The sequence below is a fragment of the Thermobia domestica genome, chromosome 4 (genome assembly GCF_964235325.1).
Source record: "Thermobia domestica chromosome 4, izTheDome1.hap1.1, whole genome shotgun sequence".
Lineage (NCBI taxonomy): Eukaryota > Metazoa > Arthropoda > Insecta > Zygentoma > Lepismatidae > Thermobia > Thermobia domestica.
In genome coordinates, this window is record NC_137457.1 from 299667104 (window position 1) to 299693162 (window position 26059).

Sequence of the window (26059 nt, forward strand, 5' to 3'; positions counted from 1 at the left end):
CATTTTCCCGAAAATTCTATTTTGACCCCGAAAATTAAGGAAAATTCGGGATTCTTAGCAATGCGGACCAATGACCAACTGAGACTAAATGGATGTCATTCGATTTGTATTCACGCGTACACGAATAATTGATATGCTATTTCCCCCGAAAATTCAATTTTGATCCGGACGAAGAAATTAAATGTCGACTAAAAGCAGGGAATTCGTGTTACTATTCGGTTCAAAATCTCTTGTCGTCGAGAATTCTGTCGAGGAATTTGAAGCTTAAAATATATAAAACGATAATCGTGCCTGTTGTTCTGTATGGTTGCGAAAAATGGTCGCTTATTCTGAGGGAAGAACATAGACTGAAAATATTTGAGAACAAGATCCCAAGACGAATATTCGGACCCAAGAGTAAGGGGAATGGGGAATGGCAGAAACTTCATAGCGAGGAACTATATAATTTATACGGTATACCCAACATTGTTAGGGTCTATCAAGTCTAGGAGGCTCAGGTGGGCAGGCCATGTAACTAGGATGGAAGAAAGTAGAAACGCTTTCAAAGACAAAGACGAATCGGAAAACGACCATTAGGAAGACCTGGGCCCAGATGGGACGACAATATTAAGATGAATCTCGCAGAGATAGGAATACAAAGTAGAAACTGGATCCAATTGGCTAAGGATAGAAGTCAGTGGAGAGCTTTTGTGAACGCGGCATTGAACCCAGGGCCGGATTTAGCATTTAGGCGCCCCCAGGCCCAATAATTTTTTCCGCCCTCTAGTCTGGTTAAAGTTACTTTCTTAAAAACCTTCATTAAAAAATTATATCAGGCCTATATGTTAATTGCTTAAACACCACTCCACGATGCAATTTTATCTTTAACTTTACCAACTATTATTTGCTCCAATGAACTTCAAAATCAGAATGCTTTATTAGCCTGATTTTTTAATCAATTCAAAAAATATGTTAAGTTATGGCTATTTAATTTTATTTCTAGATATTTTTTAATTTTTTTCTCTCGGCCGTGCGCCCCCTGGGAGCTTGCGCCCATAGGCCCAGGCCTACCGGGCCTATTGGGAAATCCGGCCCTGATTGAACCTCGGGTTCCATAGGCCATAGAGTGAAGAGTTTTTAAAATTAACGAAAATCCAAGATCCAAAATTCCATATTTTCCTTAATTTTCGGGGGTCAAAATAGAATTTTCGGAAAAGTAATATATCAATTATTCGTGTACGTGTGAATACAAATCGAATGACGTCTATTTAGTCCCAGTCAATCGCTCGTCCGCATTGCCAAATGGTTCCAATTTTTATTTTTGACTCCTAATTTGACCTTGAGACGTTCGGTTCCAGAAATCAAAAGTTGAGTTGAGTTGATCTAGAGTTTAACATCTCTTTCAGCAGCGAGGCTATATAAGACTGGACCTACTGATTAACGGGGCAGCGAGGTTATACAAGACTGGACCTACTGATTAACGGGAAATTCGAACAACATGAGCTCGTACTGGGAATCAGAAATCAACAGCTCATCGAAATCTACATTTTAAACCCAAAAAAGTTTTTAAAAATGCGGAGCCACAGACATACAGTCTCTATAGCATTTCGCATTTCTCATTTCTACAAGACGTACTTTTATTCCATTCTTCTTAAATGAGACACAAATCAATCACGTTTCCTTTACTTATCTCATTTCTCCTGTAAATCTATTTTTTTTTTTTTTTTTTTTTTTTTTACCTACTTTTGGTTCTCATCATCTAAACATTCCCTTAATTAGATATAATACTTACTGTATTTGTGATAGCTATTTATGTTTAGACTTTCGTAATTGAAAATGAAATCTTGGTTGTATAAGGTAAGTAAGTAAATTAGTAACGTAAACACCTACTTCTATTAACGATTGTCGTATAATCAATGTGTCTCCAAATAATATTATTGTTTAAAAAGAAAACAAACTAAATTCCCTGGCAAAAGTAAATTTCTCTCTACCTGGCAACATTGCCATCGTCTGCAACAGAAGAGAGAAGAGAATGGTGGGAAGCATTGTTGTGATGACCCGGGGCAGTAGGGTAGTGGGGCGACTTATAAGAGAGCAAAGCACTCTGCGCGGGTTCAGTCGCCATGATAGTAGTGTTGTTTGTGTTACTCGCTGGAGCTTGTGCCGTCTCAGGATATAACTACAACAATGGTGAGTAACCGCTTTCATTGTTTAAATAATGTCCGAACGTTTAGTTATCTAAAGGAGAGGAGGTAGGGGGAAAGCATCCTTAGGTTACAACAATGAATAGTGCAGTAATATGATAAGAAGGATCACAATCACATATGAAACGTTTTAATAAAAGATACTTATTAGAAGACTTGAAAAGAGACCGCTATAAAGCAGAAAATTCTCCAATATTACGCTACTATCCCGTTTAACCGAAGCTCGATTAACCAAACTTCCGGGTTAACCGAATCGCCCAAAAAAAAAAAAAAAAAAAAAAGGTCTTTACCGAGGAAATATGCTACAGGAAAATATCAAATTTTTACTAAAGCTCAATTAAACTTCATTGTTCTAGTCCTACGGCTTTAGTTTAGCAATGCTCAATTCTGATGTTCAGTTTTGAAGTTTTGTAACGCTGAAAATATATTAAACTATATTTTCACTATGGAAACGCCAAAAGCTATGGATTTGACGCTGATATCGGCCATTTTCGATCATTTTAAAATATTTCCCGTCCCCCAAGTTGCGGGCTGAATTTGGATTTAAGCGACATTGGAAGGGTCACTGTTTATAACTCAGCGACCCCGAAAACTATGGATTCGACACTGATATCAGTGACTTTCGATATTTTTTTAAAATTTATATCTCCCTCCCCTACGTTGTACCGTTAAAGTAAAATGATAAAAACCATCCCAGGCTGGAACCTCATCTATGTTGAAAATTTGATCGAGATCGGTCGGGTGGTTTAGGAGTTATTATGTCATAAAGGATTTAGGATTTAGATTTCTGGGCTTTCAGTATCTCTGGCCATTTAGTTCGTCACGTATGAGGAGGGATGACGTCCCTCGGTGAGTACACTATCCAAGGAGAGGGAAAGAAAAAAAGAACTGAGGAAGTAAGGAAGCGTTCTGGGACCTATAAGTTAGGTACCACCCCGGCATTTCCCTAGTGTGAATGAGAAAATCCCCAAACCTCATTCAGGATAGCTGGCCTGAGAAGCTTTTTACACTGAATTGGACCCATCAAATTCAGTCCAACGGGACTGCAGTGTATTAGCGTTCAGCGAAAAAGAAAAAATGTCCGAAGACGTGACCTCATTGAGTAGGAAAAATGAAATGCCTCACTGTAAACGACCATGCATAATTTTCAAGAAAGCTGACAAACAAATAAACTTTATGACCAATGGAACCCGGAGGTTCAATGCCGCGTTCATAAAACCTCTCTACTGACTTCTGTCCTTACCCAATTGGATCCAGTTTCTGCTTTGTATTCCTACTTTTTGCGAGATCCGTCTTAATATTGTCCCCCCGTCTTCGCCTGGCTATTCCTAATGGTCATTTTCCAACCAAAAGCATTCCTACTTTTTTCCATTCTGGCTGCATGAACTAGACCTATCTGAGACTCCTAGACTTGATGACCCTAACAATGTTTGGTAAAATGTATAAATTAAGCAGTTCCTCGTTATGATGTTTCTACCATTCCCCATTCCCGTTCCTCTTGTGTCCGAATATTCGCCTCAGGATTTTATTCTAAAATACTTTCAGTTAAGAGCGCACACACGGGGGTTCAGCGCGTCCGGAATAGTGTTGTAAAATTTCCGGAAATTTTGAAACGGCTGGTAAAAACGGTTTTTCCGGTTTCTTTCCGGAAATTTTGGAAAAATTAAAAAAAATAAGAATCTTTGTATTAGGTTAGTTTTACTAGTAATGGAACCGTTTTTTTTTTCGAAGGCGTCAAAAATGTAAATTGAGAAATTTCAATATAGTGAATATTTAAAAAAAGAAGTATTCAAAAATAAAACTGTTGTGATTATTCTTGAAAATTAATAGTCTGCGCTCATTTCCTTTATGTGCCTTTTAATCGTTTACTCCTGGTTGTGTATTAATTACAGAAATTTTACAATTGCATACACATCTACCATCATGAAGCGTTTCTGTTGCAACAAATAGAACTCTTGAATGAAACTGAGTTCTTAATGTGCTCTCTGATCTGGTGAAATTTTGTTAATTTTAACCAAATTACTTCTTAAAACAAAGAGCAGTAGGCAAATTTTACTAATATTCATGTAGGGCCTACTAAGACATATAATTACTATTACTTAATATTCAAATACAGAATTTAATATAAACTTTATGTACAAAATTTTGTATGTAAATAAATACCTGTTTTCGAATACGACAATTTATCTACATATATAAAATGAAAGTGACTATATTTGTAACTTAACAACTCTTGAGCCACCAGATTGATCTCGATAAAAATTTGCAATATAGATGCGGTTCGGGTCTGAGGTGGATTTTACCATTTCACTTTGAAAGTGCAACTTGGAGGAAGGAAGTGTGGATATATACTGAAAATTACCCATCTTAGTGTCGAACTCGTGGTTTTCGGAGTTGCTGAGATGAACAGTGACATTTCCGATGAAGCTTAAATTCAAATTCAGCACTACAACTTGGAGGAAGGGGAAGGGAGATATATAAAATGATGGAAAATGACCGATATTAGTGTCAAATTCATAGTTTTCGGGGTTGCTGAGATGAACAGTAACACTTCCAATGCTGTTAAATAAAATTTCAGGCCTGCAACTTAGGGGAGGGGGAGAACAGATATATAAAAATATAATTGAAAATAGCCGATATCAGTGTCGAACCCATAGTTTTCGGGGTTGCTGAGATGAACAGTGATATTTCCGATTAAGCTTAAATTCGATTTCAGCACTACAACTTGGGGGGAGGGGAGGGAGATACATAAAATGATCGGAAATGATCGATATTAGTGTCAAATTCATAGTTTTCGGGGTTGATGAGTACAACAGTAACACTTCCGATGCTGTTTAAATAAAAATTCAGGCGCGCAACTTAGGAAAGGGAAGATATATAAAAATGATTGAAAATAGCCGATATCAGTGTCGAATCCATAGTTTTCGGGGTCGCTGAGGTGAACAGGGACACTTTCGATCAAGTTTAAATCCAAATTCAACGCCCAAACTTTAGGGACGGGGAAGGGGGTGATATAGAAAAATGATCGGAAATGACTGATATTGGTGTCGAATCCAAAGTTTTCGGAATCGCTGAGATGAACAGTGACACTTCTAATGCCGTTTAAATCCAAGTTCAGAGCCATGACCTAGGGGCGGGGGAGAGGGGAGATAACAAATGATCGAAAATGACCAATAGTAGTGTCGAATTCACAGTTTTTGGGGTTGCTGTGATGAACAGTAACACTTCCTATTCTGTTAAATCCAAATTTATCCACGCAACTTGGGGGCGGGGAGATATATAAATATGATCGAAAATTACTGATATTAGTGTCAATCCATAGTTTTTGGGGTCGCTGAAATAAATAGTACCACTTCCGATGCCATTTAAATCAAAATTCATCCTCGTGACTTGGGGCGGGGGAGAGGGGAAATATATTTTTAAAAACGATGGAAAATGACCAATATTAGTGTCGAATCCATGGTTTTGCAGGTGGATGAGATGAACAGTGACATTTTCGATGCCGTTTAAATCCAAATTCAGCCCCCATTAGTTATCCCTTAAGGAGGGAAAGTGACATGTAAAAGTAAATAAAAATGACTGATACTAGTGTCGAATTCATAGTTTTTGGGGTCCGTAAGTTCATTGGTGACAGTTTTGGTCCCCTTTATACCCAAAATAAAACTATTCTCCCCGTGCGAAGAACGGGTATTCTGTTAGTCTTTAATAATAACGAATGGAAATTTCACACGTTAAGTTCTTTAATATATTTGTCGCTGCTCAAACTTACGCACTTGTGCGGTGTATATGTAAATATATATGTAAATAAGATCATCTCTCTTTTTGAGTTGTTCGAAAAGTATACAAATAATAAAGAGGGATTTTTGCCATAAATCAGAAAACTAAAAAAGTAAAATTAAAACCTGATGCTTTAAGTATTTTTCCTGCTAGCGAAATATGCTGGAGACACGTTACAGCAAATAAGATTAGTGTCAGGCGAAAAAATAGTTCTTAAATTATATTTTCCAGGTTTTGCCAATATTTCCGAACAAAAGATTTTTCCTAATGGGTTCAAAATTTCCGGAAATTTTACAGAGCACAAGGACAATACGTATCTCTATAAAATATATACTGTATTTGATTTTAACATACTGGTATTAACTAAAATGATTCTGGGCCTGTTATTTAACACTTCCCTGCCATAAAATGCTAACTTTATAAGATTACTTAAGATAATTTAAATGCGTCTATATTAATTAATCTAACCAGGATTATATTTTAGGATCGTTTGTAGTCATAACTCCATACTATCATGGTGCTAACATTAAAGAAGTGGTACAAACATATTTGTTGCCACAAAATTTGCCTATTCTAATAGAAGAAACATAACTACTCAATGATCTAAACGGTAAACTAGTAAATATAAAATAGTTTTCATTTTAAAAGCATAATGTAGTAAAATATTCGAAAATTTCAATTTTCCCCAATATTTCCGTTTTTTTCCCAAGCTCGGCTAAAAAACGGTAAAAAACTGATTTTTAACCTAAAATTTCCGTTTTTCCCCAGACCTTTACAGCACTAGTCCGGACATCCCCCCCCAAAAAAAACAACTCGACATACATTTATATACTTTCTTAATAAAAGTATAGTTGTTTAGCAGAAAAATACTTGATATAGACTAACGATTTGACCTTACTCATCATTTGAACAATTTCTTTTCTGATAAAAACAATTGAATTTTGTAATTTTTCATGGGATATGGATGTTAGTACTTAAAAATTACTTATCATTTTTTCTCCCCTTCGGTTGTAGAATAACATCCGTTCAATATTATATAAACATAGTTTCTTGTGCTAATTAGACCCGTTCCAACAAAAATTTCTGGGTGCTCGTCTGCATTCTTTCCTCAGAGTAAGCGATCATGTTTCTTAACCATACAGCACAACAGGCAAAGACTAATACAGTATAAGCTTTAAATTCCTTGACAGAACTTGCGAAAACGAAAGAATTGAAACTGGATAATAAGACGTATTTCTTGCTTTCAGTCGACATTTAATTTGTCTGTGAATATAGTTTTGGTCTCGTAATATTGATGCTGGTCGTTTATTAGTACAATTGACAGAAACGAATTAGACCCTAATTTGTTAACCTTAAAACTGATGGTGGATGAGAACCATGACACCTATTAGAGTGAGATTGATACTGAAGCATACCTTGATGGAGCTTTTCATCGAGACAGTAGCAAAATGACAACACACAGTATAGTTAACAGATACAATCCTAAAGTATAATTACGTCTTAACCAGTAGCGTACGCAGAAATTTATTTCGGTGGAGGGGTGTGTGTCCAAACTCAATATGAAGGTATTTTATATTGTAATTTCTAAAACTGCCTCTAAATTTAGGCTAAATTTACACAATTATACAAAGGTAAGAATACATCAATCGAAATGATCACACGAAGTTTGGCAAAATGGCACGTTCAAGAGTGAATTCGGATGTGTAGTTTCCGAGAAAATCGACCAAAATGAATTTTTATGGCACTAAAAATTGTTATTCGTCCCCAATAATAATAATAATAATAATAATAATAATAATAATAATAATAATAATAATAATAATAATAATAATAATAATAATAATAATAATAATAATAATAATAATAAATAGTTCTGCTATAATGCATTGTTTATATACGTATGTACTATATATGTTAGAGAGGCGCGATGGTTCAGTGGTAGAGCGTTCACCTTTGATTGCATGGGATCCCTGGTTCGATCCCAGCTCGCGCCCAGTGAACTTTGTGATGGTCAAACACTGTGTGCGTCGGTTTCTTTGGGGTTCTTCCGTTTCCTCCAATTTTCTTCATTCTACTATTCCATTCATTTCTCATCATCACCGTCTCCTTTAGTCTAGCCGGTATAACAGTGGGACGTAAAACTCAAAGAGTTATGTATATGTAAGAAAAAAATGTACTCGGAACTAATGTTTCGTCCTAACAATGACGCACACACTTCTAGCTGTGACATACGCGTACATTCCTTATAGTAGCACACGCACTACTTATAAATTTAGAAACTGCTAAACCAAAACAGCATACAATTTTAAAACGCGCTGAATCGTTACTATTATCAATTAAAAAAGACTTGAAGTTCGTGCGAAGCTAAACAAATTATTGTCTAATACATAAAATTATTATTTCAATGACAATTTCACTAAGCATTAATTTATTTCACTTGGCACAGACTTCAACATTTTGTTTTTACTGATTATGGTAGCGCTTTAGAGCCTTTTCTTTTAAAAACAAATATTTTATTTTATTTTAGCGCTTTTTAATTTATTTTCTGGTTTTAGTGTTTTAAAAAGCCAATTAAAATTTCTTCTTCTTCTTCTTTTTAAAAAATGTTTTGTCACTTTATCGTCATCCTAGTAGTTTAGGTATGCACCTAAAGTAAAGATAAAGGGAACTGACTTCATTTAAAATGGATGGGCCTATGAATCATGCATAAACATGTATTTTCTTTGCTTTACGGAATTACACGTGAACTTAACTACACTCAATTACAGTAAGTAATAACAGTGCAAAATGTCAAGAAGTTTCATGGCCTCAATCCGAAGGCTAACATCAGATCCTATTTAGACGAGACCTCGCGTAAGCATACGCAGAAAAAGATGCCCCTATTTCAAAGTTGCCCCTACTCATAAACATACACCCAATGAAGTCAGTTTATTACGGTAGAGACTTTTTATTTTTATTTTAAGTGTGCCCTCGGAAAATATGTGAAACATACTTCAGCACCACCCCTGCCACCCTCTTATGGAGAGGAGAAAGAAGTGAATGGCCTTGGCTGTGTTGCCAACTTGTCATTCAGTCGTTTGGTCTTAGCGAGGGAAGATCGGAAGTTACTTAGAATGACTAACGAGGCAGTGCACAGGGAAACCCGTCAATCTGGTAACCCTGTCCACATCCAACAATTGAAAGATCTCGGCCGCAGCAACTTGTCTCTCCTCTTTAGAGGGTGGTATGGGAAAACACACATCAACAGCAGCACCAGAAGGGCACACTTTAAATAGAAATGCTCTAGTCACATCTAGGCCATAGATTTTCAATTAAACGTTTATTTACATTTTGACCCGCCACAATTTTGCATAGGGTTGTCGTAGAAAGTCGAGACTTGCTCCATCTACTTACATTTAACAAGAGCTTTCAAACGATGTGCTACTTAACCCCTCTTGCCATTTGAAACTTTCTATTTGGACCCCACCTAGGACAAGACGTTTTAACTTAAATCGTTGTACTTTAAAAATAATGCCACTCGTTCTTTCCTATTTTCACATTTGTCTCACCGTTTCCGATTTATAGGGGTGACCATGAACTTTTCAATTAAGTTTTTGTTTAGCTTTTGACCCATCGCCATTTTGCACAGGGCTGTCGTAGAGAGTCGAGACTTGCTGCATTTTCTTTCATTTCTTAACAGCTTTCAAACGATGTGCCACTTAACCCCCCTTGTTTGAAAATTTTGAATTGGACCCCGTCTGGGATCCTGCGTGGGACCCTGGAACCAAGTTTTTTATCCGAAAAAGTTTGTCCTTGAAACTGATGGGATACATGTTCGCCGAGTTTTCCATTTACTTAACCGTTTCCGAACAAATGACTCGGTTCAAACTATCCTGCCAGCTTTTGTAGCTTTTACATTACAAAATATGTTGTAACTCACGATATTCTGCCCGGTGGCACGTATAACTTTGGGATTCGTCTAGTTATAACATATCAAATGCAAACACAATTGTCTCGTTCGGATCTCAGAGGAGCCACTGCGTTACCCTCCTTTGTAAGATGGATGTCGCAGAAATAGGAATACAAAATAGAAACCACAACCGTTAAGTCTAGAGAGCGTTTGTGAACGCGGCATTGAACCTCCAGGTTCTATAGGACATTGCGTTATTTAGTGTGTAACAGTTTTGGCAACTAACTAAATCTAATAACGTCTGTAATGAAGTCAAAATTTTTGGGGTAGTTGGCGAAACTGTTGGACATCGATATTCTAATTGAAACATTATGATTTTGCTCAGGGGCTGTGTATTAGTTCTATTTTGAATTGCTAAAAGCAAAGCTTATCATGAACAAGGTATAGTTATTCATATTGCCATAAGGTTCTCATACCTTTATTCAAGTATTTTGACATTATTTTAATAAACAAATTGGTGATTTAAATTGATCTAATAACAACACAACTTGTCAATTTTTTAAAAGTAATAATGGCATTAATTATGGCACTTACATGTCACTTTATTTCATGAAGACGACATCGAAGGGATGTGCCCCATCTTGGCGTACACTCATGTCCAAAATTATTGTAGCATGTCTATAAATATGTTGTTGTAGGAATATAATTTGATAACGAATTCACCCGGTATTTCTTATAATGTTAGTATGTGTATAATCGGCAAAGACATGAATGTGGCAAATTTCATGTCAAAAGAGCAGTAAAGAAGAACAATAAAACGAAAATAAAACTTTCTTGTCCATTTAGCAACATTTTATTTTACTCATTCTAATTTTCGTATTTACAATTCTTTTCCTATGAAATTTACCACAAATATACATTTTCTGATTATACACATAGTATCACCATTAAAAGTACCCTGCAAAATCATTATCAAATTATATTAGGATACTTACAAGAAGACAGTTATAGATATGCGACAATCATTTTGGACATTAGTGTACATATTATGATACTACTATGTTTTGTAAATTCGCTGGAACGCTCAATTTGAACACCAGCGAGTTCTTTAACCCTCAATTTCAGTTCAATGATGTTTTCAGGATATGTATGTACAATTTGCTTTCAAGATGTCCCCATAGATTTGCCACAGACAGAAATCGAACAAACTGAATTCAGGGGATCTCGGAGGCCATACAGTGTCACCGTTCTTATCAAATGCTTTCACAGCAAACACATGTTCCGTACAATTACAATCTTTCATTACTACTAAATGGCAAAGTCCTTTGAATGTTGTGTTATCGGTCCCAAACAAATGCCGGTCATACAGTGTTGCTAATTCTAGATTCAAAATTTCCCGTTTCCCAGCCCCATCCTGATGTAAAATGTATATTGTTGTTTTCAATAAATTATATTGGCCAGCGAAAGTTTTTCTTTTTCTTTGGCCCTTTCCTAGAAAAAAAAATCCCCAATTCTGCCTTTGACAATCGGCTACTTGCCCACTAAATTTCGTTCAAATCTGGCTAATAGTTACCTACGAATATAGTACTATGTAGAAGTAGAGGCAAGCCTATCTGTGGCCCAGCTTGGCCAACAATAATAGCGATCTTTATTTCTTACATGGTGGGCTACTTTCGCCCACCAAATTTGGTGTAGATCCAGTTAGTGATTACCGATTTTTTAAAAGTGCAATTTTCATTCCCATCCAAAGATGTGCGGGCTGCAGAAGGTAACGCCTTCTCTGAGGCCGTGAGCATTCATTTATTGTCACTATAGTTTTATTGGGTTGACTTGTATCAGGATATATTTATTTATTGATATGTTTATCTGGCTAGGCATACAAAAGAAGGAGACCTGAGCATGGTACGTAATATATATGTAGGCCTAATGAAATGAACTGCAGGTAACAGAACACAAGGATATATGTTAGTTGCGACGATAGTGTTAATCTTCTGCTCTGGGGCTACTCAGAACGCGTTTAGACCCTTGGAACCCTGGTGAATATGCGTAACGTGGCAGAACTAGGGATGGCCACAAAGTTCCGGTTCCGACGAAGCCCGGTTCCAGAACCGGATCTTAGGAACCGGTTCCAGACCTGGATCCGAAAGACCCCAAAGACCCGTAAAGGAGGCACAAAGTTCACCTTCAAAAAAGGTGCAAAGAGGACCATGCGCTTGTGCCTTCCCCGCCCAGACCCGCTTGTGCCCCCCCAAAAATGTTGGTCCACCAGTGGGTGTTTAGCCAAATGAGTTTGCCAGTTTGCCTGTTTAGCCAATGAGTTTGCCAGTTACCCAGTTTATTTAGCCAAATGACACAAGCGGCCGCCGCCTGGGCGCCTGCCTGTCGCTTCCACTATTTCATCTAGCACACTGTTCACAGCCTGCTCGGGTTTAGCGTAGGGATGGTCACAACGTTTCGGTTCCAGACCTGGATCCGAAAAACCGGTTCCAGACCTGGATCCGAAGAACCGGTTCCAGACCTGGATCTGAAGAACCGGTTCCAGACCTGGATCCGAAGAACCGGTTCTAGATCTGGATCCAAAAAATCGGTTCCGGAACCGGATCTTCTAGAACCGGATCCATTCAGACCCGAAAACCGGTTCCACCAGGAACCGGTTCTGGCCGTCCCTAGGCAGAACTGGAGTTTGGTCTAAGGCTAGTTTTACACGGAAGCATTTATCATAGCATTTCTCGTAGCAGATATGCTGCCAAAAATCTCGTATAATATTCTATGGCATCAAAAGTATATGGTGCAGGCTTGGACTGGCCCAGGCAGGGACCAAATCAAAAGGGGGCCAAATGAAAATTTTATTAAAGAGAGAAGGTCAGGAGGAAGAGGAAAAATGTGGAAAATGTGTTCGAGAACTAATATTGTTGTGAACAGTTACGGTGGCAATCTGCATACATGACGGTTTTATTAAAATTTTGCTACGACTCACGTCTCCTTAAAGTAAGAATGGGCCATGCCAGTTTCAGGTCATTTCGATGCAAGCAAAAACAATAGTAAAATCCAACACGCTTCCTATCGCGGAATATAAAAGGGAGCGGAAAGTGTACTTGGCCTGACAATACAATTCTTGAGAGGTTAGTTTCTTGGCTTAGGTAAAATAACAATTTGAAACCCAACAAAAAGAGATCTGAAATCAATTTCAAGATTCATAATATCACGACGTCGCGCCGTCGCCTCTGTAACAAGATCCCGTGGTTTAGACATTGTTGAACCACTACTTCGAAAGTGCAAAACCTCATAACTCATCAAAACCAAAATTTTCAGGAGAGCAAACAAACCATTCTACTTTCATATTACCTTATGTGAGATACGAAGTTTTAAAAATTACTTTGTTACTTTTTCTATTGGGTTTTCGTTTACGAGCTTTTACACACACTTAGATTCAGATGTGGGTAATTGAATGCAATCAAAATCTAAAATTCCATTTAAAAAATGGAGATACGAGCAGTGTTCGAAGTGGAAAAAAGGCAGAAGCGGTATGTTTTATTATGTTTTTGACTCAACGTACCGGCTATTTAAATATTATCTTGATCACTGAAAAACCAGAGACGGTATGTCCTCATTACTGAAAAACCAGAGGCGGTATGGCATACCACCGCATACCGTCCCACTTCGACCACTGGATACGAGGTTTTGCACTTTCGCCTTTCTTTCAGTAGTTGCCAATTTTATCAGCCAAAAAGTGAGCCCCGGTCAATTATGAAAGTCACATTGTTAGGTAGTGTATGTCCTTATCGTGTCGTTTCGAAAATTACCGTGGAAACGGAGGGTAGAGCTATTGTAATAAGTGGATTATAAATTCGGACTTCTTGAATCTACAGCATTGATAACTGAAATGTTAGCAAATTCTTTAGGTGTCTTTTTAAAAATAAAACTGGCTGCTGTTGAATCCGGCTTCACGGTTGTCATTGTGTATTCTTATATTAAGATTTACTATTAAGGTGGATCACCAGGTGTTCTCAGTGCTACGCTAAATTCTGTTTGTATAGTGTGGCGTTGCCAGATGGTATCAAGTGCTTACTTATGCCAGATAATAAAGGAAGTTATCATGGAATTCTGGTTAGATACTTACTGGAGAAATTAATTATAGACCCTTACCGGAATTCACAGCTAAGTTTCGCTTCTCGAACTGCAACGCTAGAATAGGGAATTAAACGTACAAATTTGGCAACAACACATTATGGCATTCTGCGCAAGTTTCTTCTCAAAATCTATTTCCTTAAATGTAAATTAATATTAAAATGAAATGTGAAACATAACACGAGAAACGGTCAAACAATATATCTATTTCATAATAAGATTGTTACTTTAAGATACTTTACATATACAAATAAACATTTCATAAAAATGAGCACTTCTAGTAAGATCTAACAGCAAGTGCCATCTTGTGTGCTCATTGTGAAACGAATCCAATACTTTCTTTTGTTTGTTACATTTTTCGATATCAGAAGACACAACCAAATAAATCAGTGTCCTATGTTGTAGCTGAAACATAACTTTATCTTATAGTACAATATTTATAATATGTAACGTTTCATTGCACAGTAGTTAAGGAAATAAGCTAAAATATGTACTGACTTCCGGGTGATGATCCACCTTAACAATTTCTTTCCTGGTCTTTTATCACGTCCCAACTATGGCAGATAATTCCATTACGACCACCTTGTAAGCCTATATGTTCACACGATTGGCATAAATCCTCCCAATCTGGTTACTTGACATAGTTCGTGGACTACAAGTGCTTACTGAGATTTCGTTGTGCTTGTTCCATAGGGTATATCCCCCGAAAAATATTTCAGACTATGTGCAGGGGGCTTTGTTTTGCAGCTTATCGTCTCCCTTCTGCACGAATACTGAAACCGCCAATGCTGACTTTAAATTAACTTGTCCGTAGTTCTTCATCAACAAATTACAAATCTCAGCCATCCTAAGGCTAATGATTACTGTCTGTGTTGTTCTCAGAAATACTGTTACATAACATATACCCTGATTCTATATTATGATATTTATGGTATATACAATGTATGATGTGGCTACTTAAACAAATGTGTGCTTTAACTAAGATAATAGTGTGCTATTAATGTGGAAAAATAGTGGGCAATTGGGTAGTGGTGGTTGGGAGGATTGAGAATTCGGGGCCAACACAATATGTCATCCGCCGGGGCCAACTAGTAGCCAGTCCGGCCCTAATATGGCGCTTTTACGCGGTAGCATTTTGATAAGCATCTTGTTGTGATGTACCAAACAAATCACTGGAGATGAGCGCAATTATGGCTCCGAAAAAAGAAACAGAGGTTTCAATCGCTATTTCTTCTAAAGCCCTTTGTCGCATATGCTCATTATGATACAAAGGACTTTTAACTTTGTACAAACAAGGATGCTCCTCATATTTTTCCATCAGCATAATAATAGCATCCTTGCTCAAACTCATTTATCTTTACTACAATTCAATTTCCCACACAAAACAAAGGGCATGGATATTTGGCACAAAATCTTTCGCTTCTTTTTAACACACCACGGCGCTGCAATCGGACCAGAAATGCTAGGAGCGAAGAGTATACAGAGTGTTGTATAGATGTGCTACTGTAGATATCTTGTGTTGACGTTCGAGTGATTACCGAGAAATAAAATACCACATATACCTACCAAGTTAACACATGTCCCGAGAGATAATAATAATAATAATAATAATAATAATAATAATAATAATAATAATAATATAAGGGGCAATCAACTGAAACCCATTCAGTGGTCATAATTCATGAAATAAATGTTATTTCGAGCGGAAATTTGTACACTATCTAGAGGCGTTTATGGTTAGCGTGCAGTAAAAGTATTGTTCAGAAGAAGTCACCATGAGCGTTGAGACACTTGTCCCCCTGTGTCAGTAACTTACAAATGGCGTCCATGTAAAATTTGGACGGCTGACTATCAAACCAATCACGCACAGCGTCAGACTGAAATCTCTGCACTTCCAATGCCTTTTTTTGAGGCCCAAAGATGTGAAAGTCACAAGGTGAAAAATCAGGGCTGTAGGGCGAGTGTCGCAACATTTTCCACTTGAATCGTTGAAACAAGTCCTGCAACGTGTGGAATTTGCAACGTGTGGACGCGCATTGTCATGCAACACAATGACTCCAGCGGTCAATAAACAGCGGCCTTTTGTTTGTAATGGCTCTCCGTAACTGTGTCAAGGTCTGACAGTAGCGTGCGGCGTTGATAGACTGTCCTGGTTCCTTGAAGTCGAGTAATAATGGTCCATGGCAATCAAAGAACACAGACACCATAACTTTCCCCGCAGACGGTTGCGTCTTGAACTTTTTGGGACGTGGAGATGAGGGGTGTTTCCACTGCAAACTGGAAGACTTTGAACTCGGTTCAAAATGATGGGACCAAGTTTCATCCTCAGCAACAATGCGCAGCAAGAAGTCGTTACCTTCCAAATGGTAGCGTAACAAAAATGTTCAATGGCGCAACCCATACGCTCCAACTTTTGGTCTTCTGTCAACACCCTGAGGATCCGCTGCGTGTATACTTATGGTGCCCCACATCTTTCACAATTATCTGAGCAGTACCATAACTCATGTTTAACCCGTTCGCTATGGATTGAATACTAATGCGTCTATCCGCAGCTATAGCCATATTCACCTTTTCACGCATGTCTCCTGTGGCAACAACATGGGCTTGACCAGAACAGGAATCAGTGGTTTGATCACACTCCTTCCGAAACATTCTGGCCCAGTCCACCACTGTTGTTTTGGAGACGCATGCATCACCATACATGTCTTTCATACGCCGGAACACTTCAACTGGTTGACAACCTTCGGCACTTAGAAACTGGATGACGGCTTGCTGGTCCTGTTTGGACGGATTGGGGATCTTGAACGCCATCTTTCACTCGTTATACCAGCAAAACGGAAACACGTATCAACAACATTCCTACACCCAACACACAATGACATTAGCCATTACACACCATTAAACAAACAATATCCTCCTACACACTATACCAATAATACATGGAACGAATGGGTTTCAGTTGATCGCCCCTTATAACAATAATAATAATGTGGTGGATACATTAATAATTGACAGGTTAGACAGTATAAGAGTATACGAAAATATAATAATAATAATAATAATAATAATAATAATAATAATAATAATAATAATAATAATAATAATAATAATAATAATAATAATAATAATAATAATAATAATTTGAAATTAAATTGAATGAGAACTTTGCATTGTGACAGGAAAGATCACTCTCATTTACTTTAGTCAAAACTCTTTCTGCAAAATGAATTTTGGCGATACTATTGGTTTGAATGTATACTTCTAATCCCATATTCTTTCTTAATGCAGAAAAAGACACGATAAAAAAAAATCAACCAAGAAGGTAAAAGAAAAAAAAATATGGTTTGCTTCCTCAAGACTTTCTCTACCGTGTTGTGTCTTGAAGACAAACCATCTACCAGTTGCACAATGTAGCTCATTGTTTCTTTTTTGGATGTGTTCTATGTTATATTGTATACTATATAAGTGAGCGAGTAGATACTCCAGATAATTTATTTCTCATGAGAAAACATCACAATTGCACGAGTCTCGCACTGGGAAAAGCAAAAAGAAAGATAGTTTTATCTTCCTCAACGTAATAATAAGTTGTTCCTGTTTGGAGCGAAATACCACAGCTTCACATACATGTACTAGCTGTTTTCTCAGTTATTTCCATGAAACTATCTTACGTCACTTGTTGATCCAGTGATTTATTCCGCATACCCCTAACATTTAGAATTATTCCAAAATTTTCTAACCTTCTAATTTACACATCAAAAATAGGCCTTCTGTGTGGGTAAATATGCAGTTAATTTCTGGGCTTTACTCGCCCAAAAAACTTGCCTTACACCCCTAAATTTATTCACTAACAACCTGAAATACCCGTTCTGTGTGCGGGAATAATAGGTTTGTAGAAAGTATTTGAACCCTCCTCACCACTTTCCCTTAAGAGTCCCTATCACTGCAAAATTAAAATACCGCTAATTTTACAGTAATTACGTGATATCTTCAAACAGATAAAAGATAATAGAAAAGTGGAACAAGACCTCCCTAGACAATGTTATTTTGCCTGATGTACCGTTATCTAGTAGCTTGTCACTGAGTGAGTCACCTAGTAGCTTTCCGTTTGCAGTTATTTAGAAACGCGAAAATAAATGCCGATTTTCTAAATGGCTGGAAATCGAAAGCAGATAATGGTATGTCATGATAACGGTATGTCACGTAAAATAATATTGTCTAGGAAGGTCTTGTTCCACTTTTCGATTATCTTTTATCAATTTGAAGATACCACATAATTACTGTAAAATTGGCGGTATTTTAATTTCGCAGTGATGGGACCTCTTAAGGATACACATTTCTGTGTAAGTGTAATGATAAAAACCCATATTTTGGACAATTTTCAAGTTACCCTATCCATGTAGGATATGCTCTTCAATCAAGGTAGCACGATAAAAAAAAAAAAAAAAAGCAGCTTTAGGTATATTTCAAAAGGGATTTTAAACGGGTTAGCCGTTTTCCTGAATCTGAAAACTGTGGATCCAACACTATTCTCGGTCATTTTGGATATTTTACTATTTTTTTTTACCCCTTCCGACCTCTAGGGCCGATGGGGTCTGAACTTGGATTAAACGGCATCAGAAATGTCACTATTTATCTTTTAATCCCGTAAACTATGAATTAAACACTAATATCGGTTGATTTGAATTAGTTTTACAAGTCTCTCTTCCCACCACCCCTAGCGGTAGTATATGTGTTATAACCTAATTATAACCTAATAGAATTTTTTTTCCAAGCTGTAAATTATATATCCATTTTTATTTGCAGGCTTTGTAATCTGATTTTCTAACGAATCCTCGTACTTAAAGTGTTTGATGAGTCAAGTTGAAAATTGTCTAAAATATGTAGGTCTAGTATAGTGTTATTTCTTTCATTATTTTAATAATAACTGTTCTTATAAGATGGCACTCGTTGATAGCTTTTGCAAAAGTTAAGATAAACAAATTCAACGCACATAAAGAGAAGGTTTGCTGCTTGTGCTCTCGTTTCTTGTTAATGGAAATCCTCTTAAATCATAAGAAAGATTTCCAGAAAGAGAAACACCAGCCAAGAAATGGTTATTAATTGGGTCCTCGAGAGAAAGCTGTTATTTGCATAAACTCTCAAGTGGTCAGCTATTTTAATGTATCTTTATCTGTGTTTCTTAATTTACAACATAACATCTTGCTTTCCGTTTTAAACTCTTGGACCAATGTTAATGGGCACCTCATTGCAGTCTTCTCAGAGGATTTTTTTTTTCTTTTCGTCTAAACTTGGTATATTTGATTTTTATAGCTCACTTTTCTAGTTTGATGGCTAGAGAGAATGTTTTTGATGCATGAGGCCCCGGATTGGATCTCCTCCCCCTCTCGTAGCTACGGCTCTGCCTCAGAAGGATCGTGAACGGTTGACATGAGATTTACCCCTTTCTTATCTTTCGATCTGTAAATAGATACTCCTTGAATGCAAACCCATGCATCAAACTCCCCTCTTTCTATGAATTTTTTGGCTTCGAGTCTGGGCAGTTTCTTTCTACTAGAATTTACAGCATACAATATGTTTTGTGCTTTCTATAGCATAAAGAAATCAACACAAGGGGAAAAAAAGTGTTCATATACACGGTGTGGTTTTAGTTAGAATGATTACAATGATTAGTTTTAGTTACATGTAAATGTTCTGTGAACACAATGATTACACTTGCATCAAGCCCCATTTCCCCTATTAACTCTGATTTTCGACAGTATGTTTGGAATTTTGAGTTGTAATGCGGTTGGTTGCACAAGTTCCAAATTTTGTATTTTCTCTTGTGGTTCGGATTCCACATTAATCAGTAGGTGTCGCCTCATATAGCCTGGCTGCTGAAAAGAACGTTAACACTGGAGTAGTCGCGTGGAAGACAATAGTCCTCCAGACGGTTTGTTTTGTCACCATTTCAGTAAATTCTGTTGTTATTACAATGTAATATTTCTTTTCTCTTAATATTTCATTTAAAACTAGTTAAATAATCCACTGACATGGAATTCATACACAATAAACGTTAATTCTGTTAAAAAAAAAAAACAAAAAAAAAACAGTAAAATGTATTTTATTTTAACTGTCTTCCACGCGACTAATTCCGATCCAGTGGGCAACGTGACCGCTGCAGTGTTAAATTCGAAATCAACTCAACTTTTTTGGTTTGTCTTTCATATATTGTTTGAGCGAACTTCTACCACTGAATTTCACCACTGGTTCATCGACAGCCATGTTTCTGTGAGGTGTATAAAATTCTGCAAAATAATTTTTCTACATTTCAAGCAATGTCGAATTTTGTGTAATTTGTCAAGGACCGGTTCTCCTGTTTTTGGCATTAGGTTATATTATCACTCAGATGAATGTGACTCAAAAAACAAACCAAATCTTTTTTACTCTCATTAGAGAAGAAATGTATGAATCACGCAAATCAGGATCGTATGATCATTAGTCCTTATAACTCGGCCATTTCTCATCGTCCACTGGTGTAAGTGATTTTCTCGCCTGTGTTGCATAGAGATTAGTCCGAAAAGCAATATTACTAACCAACTCCTCTGTGAAATGCATTCTGGATATACACACGGTGTGGGATTCTCCAATTCTTGAATACACTGTATTATTTCTCCTTCTGTATGGAAATTTGGAATTTGTGGCACTGTATCACTTTTATTTCATGAAGGGTCTTGTGGCAAGGTACCAGGTAGCTGAACTTGCACAGGCTTTAGGGTCATTATCAATAGTCAAAGTGGGTACACTTTCATCATTAGCCGCATCAGGATGACTATCAGTATACAAAATCAGAGTCACTGATGTAATCTCCTATATCACTTTCGATTTCAGAGTAGTCAGTAAGACTTCAATGTGACTGACTGCGTAATAAAACTGTTTCAGAACGCTCGGTGCTATGGTCACTTACACTAGCCACCAAGTTTGCGTGAATCGCGTTTTGCAGCAGGAAACACATGCAAAATTTTTCTTGCAGAACATGACTCACAGTAGTTCTATGAAAACGCATAAACTATAAAAAGCAACAATACAAATGTGTTTTATATATGCAAATCTAATATTTGTACGATCTGATGGTAACGTACTGAATACGACACGGACTCCCTTCATATCAATCACATTGTTCTAATATAAAGCGTCAATAATGCTCCAAGTTACTGTCATACTAGGGATGGTCAATTCCGGAATTTTTACTTTCGGGAAAGTAAAATCGGGAAAATTACGGATTTCGGATTCCGATGTCGGAAAAAATTCGGAATTCAGAAAAAATCTGGAATTTTAAGAATTCCGATTTCGAGAAAAATCCGGATTTTTTTTCGAATTCCGGATTTTTTCGGACATCGGAATTCTTCCGAAATCGCGAAAGTGAAATTCCCGATTCCGGAAAATATTGGCCATACCTAGCTCATACATTGTATTGGGAAATACGGAAACGACTTAAGTGGTTTTCATGTCTAACCATCAGCACCAAAGCTTACGGGAGATATGAGAAATGTGGTTAATGTAAGTAACCAGTGACTTTCAAAGAGCTAATAATTGCCATAACGAAGAAATGTCGTTACACATACACCAAGCATTATGCGAATTCGCCGGTTGAAATATGAGCCGTATGGTCGGCCAAAGTACTTCATGGGCTCTTGTGACATGAAGTTTAGTATTTTATTTCAATACACAGAGGTGAGGCGAATTGAAGGTGAGATAAATAAACAAGTTACATTCTTCTTTTTCTTTTTAGTTACACACTGTTGAGATGAAATTTGATACGAAGTACAAGTTTAGTAACTTCCTGATGCTACAGCCATAAAAAGACTGTGGCCCTTCACGTTCAACTAGATGATGATTGGCAAGCGCATCAGTTCTCAGATCTCTGGCTTTCTGGATCGGAATTCACTACCTCTTAATTCAGGCAGCTTCCTAATTGCCTCATAATGGCGGGTCATTACTAGAAAATTTTAGTGCTCCCACCGAGAATAGAACCAGGGACCACGCACACTGAGATCGCACACGCTAATAATAATAATAATAATAATAATAATAATAATAATAATAATAATAATAATAATAATAATAATAATAATAATAATAATAATAATGAGCTCTGTTCGCAACCGCAGATGGTAAATTTTGGTGGCTATGGTAACGAAAAAGAGTTGAAAAAGATTAAGAATACAGTGTATAATAGGGATGGCCAGAACTGGTTCCTGGTGGAACCGGTTTCAGGGTCTGAACGGATCCAGTTCTCGCGGACCGGAACCGGAACTTTGTGGCCATCCCGAGTATATAACTAATCCGCTGGAATTTTTTGTAGGGTTAAAGATAGAACTTACGGTTAGTAAAATTTTCTTTAAACATGTCTGTGTAAAGCATGTTTTTCATAACAAATTATCCGTATAAAAGAGTCGTAATATGCCTATATAAAAGAGTCACAACATACTACACGAAAACAGAATCCATTTCTGTACCACTGTACTACAGGGGGGAGAACTTGAACCGTGTCAGCCCTCTGTCTACGCCATTGGTACTGATTAATCATCAACTTTGTTAAGAGTGACCTTTTCTTGTTGAATGCTTCTTTGGCTATTGCAATTCTCGACCTGATCTCTTTGGTCCAGTAAGCGTCTCTAATTAAATACTTTCGAGATACTTGAAGTGATCAACCCCTTTAAGTTCTCTTTGTTCTACTTTGCCTCGTAACGGCGCGTTTCCACAGGATATTCTCATGATTCTCGATTTTCCGATGTTGATTTCCATTCCATGTAGTTTCCCAGTGTTAACTATTTTGTCAATCATCTCCTGTAGCCCTTTCTCGTTCTAGCTACAACAACCGTATCATCTGCATACTTGATCTTATTAATAATGCTCTCCACCCTTGGAATCCCCAATTCATGAATGTTTCATTATCAACCTTATAATACAGCATAAGTCATTTTTCTAGGAAAAATCCGCAAGTAGTAGTTTATTCTTGGGATTGAGCTTTTCCCGGACGATTTTCTCATAAATGATTCAGGTGATTTTGTTGATATCTCACAAACAAACGTTTTACAAATAACCCTAATACATGATAGTCATTAGTCATTTTAAAATCCACAAACGGTAGTTTACTTCTCGAGGCTGAGTTTTCTTCAAACGAACTTCTCCGAAAACAATTTTGTTCGTGTTTCTTAAATAAATATCTAAGTAATAAAAACAACATAACATGGTTTAGTTTAAGAAATTAGAGCGAGAAATTTCAATGCGGTGGATCCGTACCTTTTATTTACACCACACACACACACACACACACACACACACACACACACACACACACACACACACACACACACACACACACACACACACACACACACACGCGCGCGCGCGCGCGCGCGCAGAGTCAAAGTTAAACAAATAGTCAGTGTACGCGCTTTTGGCATGGGAGACTCGATTTTATTTTCCCGGCGGGAGCTCATGCGATTTATACCTCACGTTAAGCTGTAGGTCCACGTCTCATATAGCCTCGCTGCTGAAAGGGACACTAAGCTGAAAATCAAACTAAATCGAATGAAATGAACTTCTCAAAATATTTTCTTTTTCCATGAATAATTTATTGGCACATTTCCTACCACCTGTGATTCTAATTTCGTACAGTGTTAAAACCTATGTTTCAACTGATAATAATAATAATAATAATAATAATAATAATAATAATAATAATAATAATAATAATAATAATAATAATAATAATAATAAGATTAATATATATGTTTCCTAGTACCAGAGACAACTTGCAAAACGCTTGCTGTAAGCTTGAATTGGAAGTCGTCCAAGCTTGCATCCAGCTTGATTGGAAAACGTGCAAGCATGCCGCAAGCTGGATTCCAGTAACGAAGTTACATGTGGGCAACCTTGCATTCAGTGTTCCTTTCAAGCTTGACGCAAGCGTTTTACAAATCAAGTAAATAGCCAATGAACGGCCAGTGATGCGATGACGCTATGCGAAAGCTCTAAAGCATCGCTTGCAAATACAATAAAAGAGAGATTTAATAAAAGCATGCGTTGCAAGTGCAAGCGTAGAAAGCCATAAGCCAAGCACGCGCCAACTGTCCGAGAGCTTTCTTGCTACTAGGGTTGTCTATTCATAGTGAACAATTAATGATTTCACATTCTGAAACAAGATTCTCGGTTCATTTTTAGTACGTAAAAATCTGGCCCCCTGAAAATGTTTTGGGCCTTCTGAAGAAAAAGTTGCTGGGTACACACCCCTGGTGAGAGCACACAGTTGCAGGAACAGACACGTGTATCAGTATAACCTTTACATACGGTAGTGATTCTTTCAGGGCTAGCTCGGGGAAAATCCCTCCCAGGGCAAATCTCTAATTGCGCGAATAAGCATTCTCAGTATCTTTGCAGAATTACTTTAACCTATTGCGTATTTAAGTTCCTTTCGGGAGAAACGATTTCATATCATCACTGCCTTTACAGAGCTGTATCACTACAGTTGTGTGTCTCTCAGAAACGTTCATAATTAACTTTTTTTCTTGTTTTAATGTGAAAATATGTGTATTTAGTTAGATGATTTCTTCCCGGTTCGTTTTCCGTGCTTGGCTGACAAGAGTATTCAAGCCCGCAGGTCTACAACGAAGCATTCCTCGTCAAAGTGCAAGTTAAACTTTCTTTTCGTTTTGGTATGACGAATATTGGTACATATTTTCCGGTTTCTTGTGTGCATATATAGAGGACGTAACACCAAAGATATAAAATATCCATAAAACTCAATTTTGTTTGCCTCAAACACGAAACAACGCACATTATTCTTGAGTGATCCCATCAAAGCTCGAGTACATTGCCCTCTGATTTTTTTTTTTTTTTTTTTTAAATATGAAACTGCTTCTCGCGTGATTCTTTAGCACCATTCCGTAGCGGCTTTCACTGAAAGCTCTATTACCGGCTGACTGAAGTGAATTTGAGGGCGGGTCCATCTTGGATTCATTCATCTGCTTACTTATTTTGCTCTTTGCCATGGTCTGATGGATGACCACACATCGCGCAAGTAACCTTGCGACCCACATCTTTGAGATCCTCGCGGCAGTCCACGATCTACAAACCCAAAAGCTAAAACAGCGAAATGGAATAAGTGAAAACTTTCAAATCTTCATAATAAAAACAAGAAAAGTACAATGTGTATGGATGTGATAACCTAGTATAATAAGATTCTATGGTTTGAACTTAAAACAATCAGATCGTCAGTGGAATACAAATCAACATAACAATACTGTTAAACAGAGTTGGATTTCACGGAAGAGCATCACAAATCACCGCTAATTCCCTCGAATTAGTATTATGATTATTGTTCGAACATTTATTTAAGCATCCTTTATTCATTATTGCATTATTTCTTTGAGATCGTGTGTGGCTATGAGGTTAGCGAAATGCCTTGGGCGCGGCAGACCCCAGTTCGATACCCAGTGAGAGCTCACATGGTTCGACGCTCACGTTAAGCTGTAGGTTCAAGCTTCGTACAATTTGGTCCTGAAATGAACAGATCTCCCTCGTGGCTATATAGTTTGTATATGCATTTTAGCCTTGACAGACCCGGCCAGTGGCGGATTCTCTGAGAAAATCATGGGCCTCCCTAGAACAACTTGCTGGCTACGCTTTTGATTTAATCCTACTACATGTGCATCATTTCTATCTCCAGTCCTGCTGCTTATTATACAATTTTCCATATATACATGAAAGTGACTATGCTGGTGTTTAATAACTCTTGAACTACGCGACTGATCTCGATCAAATTTCCAACGTAGATGAGGTTCGGGACTGGGATGGTTTTTTATCATTTCACTTTGACGGTGCAGGTTATCGGAAGGTAAAATATATAAAAAATGCCCGATATTAGTGCCGAATCCACAGTTTTCGGAGTTGCTGAGATGAACAGTGACACTTCCGATGCCGTTTAAATCGAAATTCAGCCCCGCAGCTTAGGGGGAGGGATATAAAAGTGATCGAAAATGACCAGCAAGACAAGAAACGTCGTTTATCAGAGAGTGCTTCAGTAATAGTAAAAAGTGTC

At 37.4% G+C, this 26059-nt stretch overlaps 1 protein-coding gene across 1 annotated transcript in view; it reads left to right on the forward strand.

Annotated features, from left to right (window-relative positions):
* The first annotated feature begins 2056 nt into the window (after positions 1-2056).
* ChLD3 (Chitin and LDLR binding deacetylase 3) overlaps positions 2057-26059 on the forward strand; it is a 115810-nt gene continuing 91807 nt past the window's right edge. Inside the window, exon 1 of the mRNA XM_081756347.1 lies at positions 2057-2169. Within this exon, the coding sequence (XP_081612473.1) occupies positions 2103-2169 (67 nt within the window). The 5' untranslated portion in view covers positions 2057-2102. The remainder of the gene's footprint in view (positions 2170-26059) is intronic.